The 9,152-nt window shown below is 33.6% G+C and overlaps 1 protein-coding gene across 3 annotated transcripts in view; it reads left to right on the plus strand.

The window, feature by feature from the left end:
- The window catches only part of FH (fumarate hydratase), a 30,480-nt gene extending 21,829 nt beyond the window's left edge, over positions 1-8,651 (plus strand). For all 3 annotated transcript variants that reach the window (XM_034416337.3, XM_034416338.3, XM_087894033.1), the window contains 4 exons: positions 427-630; positions 4,743-4,870; positions 6,900-7,053; positions 8,444-8,651. In XM_034416337.3, the coding sequence (XP_034272228.1) occupies positions 427-630; positions 4,743-4,870; positions 6,900-7,053; positions 8,444-8,586 (629 nt within the window). In that variant the 3' untranslated portion in view covers positions 8,587-8,651. The remainder of the gene's footprint in view (positions 1-426; positions 631-4,742; positions 4,871-6,899; positions 7,054-8,443) is intronic.
- The last annotated feature ends 501 nt before the right edge of the window (positions 8,652-9,152 follow it).

Here is a 9,152-nt window from a genome sequence, read left to right on the forward strand (position 1 = left end):
AACTCCTCCAATTCAGTTGATTGTCAATAAACAGTCTCTCAGTAATACTAGCAGCCTTATCTCTTGTAAAAGAAATGGAAATTATTTTCCTAATCTCCATAGGTAAGAGTCTTCTTCAAGCTGTCTTCATTCATTTTGTTAAAATGAGAACTCATGGAAAAATATATAATTTCTATTTCTAAATGCTAGCGCTCCTACTAGGAGACACCTAGTAAATGCTATGCTAATAGTCTGGCAATCTATTTTCCCAACTTTATTTTTTCCATGAGATATTAGTCTCTAAAAATGGTGATTGTCAAATTTTATTTATGAACATCCACTTAGACCAAAATAAAATAGACTACACGTATTGATCATATAGTGTTTGAACTGTGCATAAGAATAGATAAGAATGCAAATAATATCTTACTTCATTATTTTCCTTAGGTTTGCCCTTTGTTACAGCTTCAAACAAATTTGAAGCCCTTGCAGCTCATGATGCCTTGGTTGAACTGAGTGGTGCAATGAATACTGTGGCTTGTAGCCTAATGAAGATAGCTAATGATATTCGTTTTCTTGGATCTGGTCCACGATGTGGTTTAGGAGAACTTAACTTGCCTGAAAATGAACCTGGAAGTAGTATTATGCCAGGTAACCTTGCCAAGATTTCATTATTAACTTTGGGTTGATAGATAGTAAAAGACTGATTTATTAATTACAACCTGACATATTATTTTATATATGTTATCAGTCATATTTTTTCAATACATAGTAAACAGGAATAGATTGAAGTGGAATAAAATGTGTTATTACATTGATCACAAATTTATTTATTTTAATGGTTACATTTAAAAATCATTTATTATTTATAACAATTTTCTCCCTATTCAGTAAACTCTTGTTCATATTTATTTTTTAGTTAATCTTGTGCTAATTGGTTAAGAATAAGGAATAATATTAATTAGATTTAATAATTCCAAAAGATACAAGTTTAAATATATAGAACTGTAGTAGTAGTAGACACAAATTATTATAAAATGACATCAAATTATTCAAAGAAAACATAATAACTATTATAGATAACATGGACCTTTTGTGAAATGTTGGATACCAGATGGTATATCCTCAAATTATTACTACTTTAGTTCTATACTTTATTTTCATTAACAATGTTTTAATTCAGGTGTGAATGAAGTGAGAAAAAGTGATTTGCTTCTTTAAGTAAAATGCTTAAGCATCCCTGGCCTGCTCTCGAGTTGCCATAGGCCAGGGATGCTTTGCGAGTTGACACTTAACAGCATAGGAAAAACCAGTAAACAAGGGAATGAGCAAGCTAAGTATAAACAACTGAAAAGCATTTGACATATTTATTCTACAGTTAGAAAATAAACTGTGTATTCAAAAAGATGTTCTAGTTTTACTGAAATATTCAGCTGTTGTAAATGTGATAAACATCATTGAGCCATTACAGGAAATTGTGTTAATGTGAACCAAGTCCTCTTTCAAGAATATATTTTTCTTAACTTTTAAAATGCTTTTTTTTTTAATTTAAAAACATTTAAAATTTAAATTTAAAATGTAAAACTAAAAGTTATTATAAATTCTGCATTATAAATCAAAATATATTTAGATCTTTTGGAGAGGAGAACTTCATTGAATAATTTTTTGTACCATGTATTGCTCAGAGGTAATTATTTTCAAATTTAACCACTAAACTTTACTTACTGAACAAAATTACCATTCTATTACTTCTTTGTAGCTTATTTAAGTTACTATTATGGACTTCCAGGAAAGAAATGGTGAACTAAAGATGGCTCAGTTAAAAGAAACAACGATCTTGGCCGAATGAGAAGCCAGCAGATAGACTAGCTCTTTGTAATTCCTCTCTGGACAAGGAGAGATCACTCACACTTGCTCCATTCAGTTCCTCAACAAACTTCTATTGGCTGAAGACGGACTGCTCACAGGGAGGGCTGGGATGAAGGGAAACCTTTCTGTATCTTTTTGAGCATGTGAAACACAGAGCTAGCCTGACTTCAATGCAGCCAACATCTTTTTGGGTAAAAAGGCATGAGGCCGCTTCAAAAATGTTCTAGTCTGTGCATTTGAGGCAAGCCTGTAGCTTTAACTTTGTGTCTTCAGTCCAAGACTTCACTGTTTAACTATTGGTTTTATGATTTTAAGTCTTTGTCTATAAACTGCTACAAGGTAAAAATCATGCAGTGACCACAGCCACTCTTGGTAGCAATAGCAATAGCGCTTAAACTTACATACTGCTTCATAGTGCTTTACAGCTCTCTCTAAGCGGTTTACAGAGTCAGCATATTGCCCCCAACAATCTGGGTCCTCATTTTACCGACCTCGGAAGAATGAAAGGCTGAGTCAATCTTGAGCCTGCCAAACTTCTGGCAGCTGGTGATTAGCAAAAGTAGCCTGCAGTACTGCACTCTAACCACTGCACCACCATGGCTCATTTGGTAGAGAGCAATAGGCATCTTTTAATGTAGAGTAGCAGTGGTTAAGATATTCTTGCCTCTTGTAGACAGCTGACATGCTGAATATATCTTGGGCAGTTCTTAGGTTAAAGTCTCCTAATACAATGAGTAGGAAGTCTGGATATCTCTTTTCAGCCCACAGGATCTGGTCAGTTAAGATTTGCAATCCTTTGTTTATGCAAGCTTGGGGTAATATGTCAACCTCAAATAGGATGAATGAAGAAAACTCTCAGGGAGTGTAATAGGATATGCAAATAATGAATAGTGTCTTTAAGTCCACATCACAAAATTTCTTTAAATGTAGTGACATTTTTATATCATCGGTTGTTAATATAAAAGCAGATACCTCCTCCCTTCTTTTTACTGGATGTTTCTGCAGTTTTATCTGTTCTTTGAATCTGAAATCCTGGGATTTGCAAGCAGCTATCATTAATTGAATCATTCAGTCATGTTTCAATGAAGCAGAGGGTTGCTGAATTAGAAAAGTCTGAATTGTTCCTATTTTAAAGGAACTGTTCATCTATCTTACTTACAAGTGAATATAGATTAGTTAAATACAGCAAGAGGAGGGGATATTTTCTTACGCCATGTTTTCTGACTCTTTTTAAAATGCCTCACTTGACCTTTCTTTTCCTTCTCTTTTTTCTCTTCTGCTTCTTTCTAACTGCCATGCTGAAAGAGATAACCCATTCTCTCAGTGAGAATTTCCTCCATGTTTGAAAAAAAGGGAGGAACAGTTCCAGAAAGCTGCTTGTTATTTAAAGTCCATTGTCTGATATTCAAAATCTCATTTCTTGAGTATGAAATTTGCAGAGTCACAGAAAATAATAGAAAACATCAGAACTACTAAATAGCGTTTCATTGAGGCTGCCATCAGTGGTGCCATCTTTAAGTTGTTGGAATTAATTCCTACCTCTGGAAAAATATATTTTTTAAAAAGTACCATATTTAAAGAAAATACTTTTTAAAAATGTAGGATGGAACTTGAATGAAGATTGGACACTAGAGGGAAATTGTAGGAACTAATAATTACATTTAAAGAATAAGAACACTTAAATTTGACTTCTAGTACAGAATGGAGCAAAATATATTTGACATGTTGAAATATATTTTTGAACAATGGACCCAAAAGTTAATTTTAAGGGTGCCTGTTTCTATAAACAGACTGTGTTAAAAGATGTTATGGAAGAGGAACAAGTTTTGCCAGATAAGACAAACTGATTTGAAAAGTGGATTTAAAACTAGCAGGCTCAAGAATGTATGGAAAAATACATTATAATGAATAAAGTGGCTAATGTCTTAATAATGAAATGGAATATGCAAATAACAAACCAAGAGAGAAATCTGGATAATTTTCCTATAATGGATTTGCGAAAGTTTTGAAGAATTTCGTGGGAAGGAACAAAGTAAAAATGAAACAAAATGGCATTTTAGTATATTTAAATGAATTAAAGATCAAGATTATTAAAAGCAAAATAAAGAAATATAAAGTTGGTTAAAATAGAAATGTTGTTATTTCTGGTAATCCTTTTGGACGTTTGTTGATCAGAACTGAAATGACAAGGTTTGAAAATTTATTTATAGATTGAAACAAGATATGGGAAAAAGAGATAATTTCTTATATTTTAGGAGGTTATAAATTGCTAAAATTGTTCATATGAGGGGAACATTTATATAGTTCTTTACTCCATTTTTTTCTTTTCTATTTTTCTTTTCTGTACTTTCTATTTTTCTCCAGTTTGTATTAATTTTTTATAATTGTAATTGTAATTTTTAATAAAATCACTACCAAAAATATCCCAAAATAGGTCCAGCTATTTTATTTCTAGTACCTATGTTCTGCTTTTCATGGCATTAAGCAGGGATTTAAAATTATTGTTTTGGATTCATAATAGATTTGGATTCATATCATCAACCCAATATTTTTGTAAAATATTTACAAAAATATTTTTGTAAATGTCCTCCGCCGCCTCCTCTAGATTTATATCCTGACTTTCATCCAAGAATTTAAAGCAGCTTTAAAGGAGGTTTCCTTTATTCCCACAGCATATGTTGTGAAAATGACTGGCCTAAAATCATTCAATGAGCTAAGAATGAGCCTTAAACTGGGTATCTTTGTTTTAGTTCAACACCTTAACTACAAGACTACACTTTACAGGAACGTTTGATTCATTATTTGGTTGTCAAAGTTCCATTTGAGAACGAAGAGCAAAATAAATACTGCAGTGTTTAGTAAATAAATTTCAATCTTTGTTTGTCCCCTCACAGGAAAAGTAAATCCTACTCAGTGTGAGGCCATAACTATGGTAGCAGCACAGGTGATGGGAAATCATACTGCTGTTACAGTAGGAGGTAGCTGCGGTCATTTTGAATTGAATGTCTTTAAGCCTATGATCGTAAGTTTGCCAAATTTATAATATAATTGTATGACATAATTTCACTATCTTATACGACTAAAGAATTGTGATATCTAATGCTAGATAGATGCATTGATGGGAATCACCTTCTGTACATAAGTTCATTTCAATTTTTGGTCCTAAATTTCTTTTCATGTGTTACACTATACACATACAAGACTACATACAAGTAGTCTTTGACTTGTGACCACAATTGAGCCCAAAATTTCTGTTGTTAAGTGAGATAGTTGTTAATGAATTTTGTCCCATTTTACAACCTTTCTTGCCATGGTTAAGTGAATCACTTGCAGTTGTTAAGTTAGTAACATGGTTGTTAAGTGAATCTGGCTTCCCTATTGACTCTGCTTGTCAGAAGGTCTCAAAAGGTAATCTCATGACTGCAGGCATTGCATCTGTCATAAATATGAGTCAGTTAGAATTTTAATGATATGACCATGGGGATGCTGCAGTGGTGGTGAGTGTGAAAAACAGTCATAAGCGTTTTTTTTCAGTGCTATTGTAACTTCAAATGATTACTAAATGAACTGTTGTAAGTCAAAAACTAGCCAAATACACACAAATAATTTCACCACAATATTATTAAATGCAAGAAAAGCACCAATGTTTTTAATGCTGTTCAGGATGTTTACCAAGTAAAGGAGAAGAATATTAGCTTCTCTTTTACTCTTGTGCTGTTTAAAGAATGTTGGCTTTTTACTCGTTTAGCAGTAAGAAATCTATAATCTTTAGTTAAGGCAGGGGAAATCTCATTGCCTTTCTTTCCTTAGCAATCCAGGTTCAATTTGATGGCTTTCTGTTACTGGCTTATATTTGTTCAATGCCGTATAGGAATACAGGTAGTTCCTGATTTATAACCTTTTGTCTAGTAATCATATATATGCCATTAGTATTTTAAAACATATGAATGCTCCCTCCTTCCCCAAAGCAAATCTTAAAGCATCGAATTATAGGATTAGAAGGGACCTTGGACATATTTTAATTCAGCCTTCTACCCAAGGCAGGAGTCCCCAAACCATCTTGGACAAATGTTTGTCCAAACCTTTCTTGAAAACATCCAGCAATAAAGCATCCACAACACTAGGAAGCAAGCTGTTCCATTGCTTAATAGTTTTTAATGTCAGGGAATTTTTCCTTACTTACTTCTTGTTGGATTTTCCTCTGATGAGCTTCAAACCATTGTTCTTGTCCTACCCTCAGTGCTTTGGAGAATAAATTGAGATACTCTTCCCTGTGACAATTGTTCTATTGGAAAACTGCTATTATGTCTCTTCTTAATCTTCTCTTGTGAGCTAAACATACCTAGCCATTCTTCATAGGATTTAGCCTCCAGATCAAAGATCATCTGTATTGCTCTTCTCTATACTTTTTCTAGGGCCTAGGATCTTTTTTGTGTTGTGATGACCAGAACTGAATATGTATTTCAAATGTGGTCTCGCCAATACAGGACATAGCAATTCTATCATTACCTTGATCTTGACACTATCCCTCTGCTGATGCAGCCCAGGACTGCTTTAACTTTTTATTATATTTTTGTCCTGTATCTGCACATGTTTTTTTCCTGATTAAGTATGGGATCTTGGTTTTCTTTCCACTAAACTGCATCTTGTTGGGTAGGGCCCAATGCTCAAGTGTACCAAAATCCTTCTGAATTTTGAATCTGTTTTTCAAAGTGCTTCCTGAAATATGTGTCATCTGCAAATTTGATGAGGGCTCCTTCAATTTGCTTATCTAGGTTATTTATGAAGATGTTGAAGAGCATTGGGCCCAAGACAAACCTTGGGGAACCCACTGCATACAACTCCATGTAAATGTAATTCTATTGAGGACCATAAACTGAATGCAGTTGATTTTATCAAGAAGTAGGGAAGCTGTTGTTTACAATATCAAATGGGCCTGTTATTTTATCATATAAATATTTATCTTTGATGTCCTATTGTAATTATGATAAAGCTCTTGTTAATCAATGAACAATTTTTGTTAAATTATTAATTATTTTTAATTTATTTAGATTAGAAATGTGCTACATTCTGCACAGCTCTTAGGAGATGCCTGTGTCTCTTTCACTGAAAATTGTGTAATTGGAATAGAAGCGAATACAGAAAGAATAAATAAGTTAATGAATGAATCATTAATGTTGGTGACTGCCCTTAATCCCCACATTGGTAAGTATCTAATAAATATGAAAAATGTCATGAAACATCACGTGACAGCAATGTGACATGGCAAGTTTCACACACATGTCCTAGAGTATTGATAAGCAATGTAAACCAGTGTAATCAAAAATAAAATAGTATTGAAAACTATAATATAGCTGTAGCATTCTCACAGGCAGTTGCTGATATTTACTGAAGTGGCTGGGGGTAGAGGTGGGGAGAGCAGAAATGATAGTATCGCAGATCTTGTTGTCCAAAAACCTGTGGAAGAAAAAAACAACTACATAGATTTCTATGCTTCCTTCTGAGGGAAGTCATCCCTCCTAGAAGAATGAAATATTTTGAGAAATATTTAAAAAGGCAGAATATTATAGTTCCCCTAGAAGAGAAATGGAAATCTTAAGGGAGACAGAAACTCAGACCTTGCGCTTCCTGCCCCCAGCAGATATTTGGTACCCATTAAGACTGGGCCAGCCTATCTACTAAACAAAAAACCTTCAGCTCCAGGTAGATGGGATTATTCTTCAGTGCAAAGCTATTCAGCCATAATAGGAATTGCCAACAAGCCTCTTCATTGCATCAGCAAGCTTCAATAAAACTTGACTCAGATAACCTACAAAATTAGCTATGCCCCCGACAGCAACCAATAGAATGCACACTCTTGCTTCAGGAACAGGAAGCTCACGTTCAAAGCCCAGAGAGGGTATAAATAACCCTCACTCTCCACTCCATGTGTTCATCTGCACCAGGACCATGTGTTTAATGGTTCTGCTTCATGGTTTAATGGTTCATCTTTCCAATTAGTCTCCCTGTTTCCAGTGCCTTTCTCCCCACTTGGAACTGAACCAGCTGGGTATTTCTTCCAACACTTCCTTTCAACTGTAATGCTCAACTGCAGATTTTATTTCTTGTATTGTATAAAATCATGATTCATGTGTGTGTGTAAGCATGCGGACATGCATGTATAGACACAGGTGTATGCAAATGTGTCTTCAAAGCTATTACTCTTATAAATATTCTAAGAAGAAATAGGCAATATTCTTGGGGGGTTTTTTTGGAAATGCAAATAATAGTCAAATTTATTTTCTTTCTAATGAAGTTGTAATGTCCCTTGATAAATGGAGAAAAAAAGAGTTAACTCAATTTTTTCATCAGGGAAACATGACCCTAGGACACTGCAATCATCATAAGTACATGCAATTGCAAAGTGTCCAAATTTTGATCATGGGGATGCTACAACAGTGTGTAAAATGGTCATAAATCACGTTTTTCAGTGCCATTATAAAGTCAAACAGTCTTTAAATGAATGATTGTAAGTTGGTTGCCTTGGGTGACTTGACCACTTAGTGGTCCAAAATACAGAATCAACCTTACATTACATATTTTTCCTTTTTGTTAGGGTATGACAAAGCAGCCAAGATTGCCAAAACTGCACATAAAGAAGGGATGACATTAAAAGCAACTGCTATCAAACTTGGATTTCTTACAGCAGAAGAATTTGATCAATGGGTAAAGCCAGAAAATATGCTGGGTCCTAAGTGATGCTACTGTGTGATAAAACAGAAAAAATAAATAAATTATATAAATAAAATGTTTGTTGTCCAAAATGTATTCATGGTTTTATTTGTATTAACGATACAAAAAATAATATGCTACTGTAAAAAAATGCAAGTATTAGTACCAGATAAAACAATTCAGGAAAAGTCTGCTTAATTTTCTACATTGTCAGACAGATTGTAATCAAGACACATAACAAGAATAACAATTATATTCAAATCAGATTGTTCTATTCTGACAAGACAGCGTGTATATTAAGGAATGGATATTTTTCATCTAAAGTAAATGTTTTATGCTTGTTTATTATTTTATTATTTATTTTTATTTTTCATATTCGTATACCGCCCTACTCCCGCAGGACTCAGGGCGGTGAACAGCCATAATAAATACAAATACATATAGAAGTTAAAAACTATTAAAAAACAGATTAAGTAATTTAGGCTCAAAGATTAAAAACATCCAAATTTATCTAAAGAGGTTTAAAACCCAATTTAAAAGCCAGTTTAAAAGCCAATTAAAAAGGGAGAGTTAGGCCAGACCAGCTTGTTGGA

The sequence above is a fragment of the Pantherophis guttatus genome, chromosome 4 (assembly GCF_059756535.1).
Source record: "Pantherophis guttatus breed Tessera chromosome 4, ASM5975653v1, whole genome shotgun sequence".
In the NCBI taxonomy this organism is placed as follows: Eukaryota; Metazoa; Chordata; class Lepidosauria; order Squamata; family Colubridae; genus Pantherophis; species Pantherophis guttatus.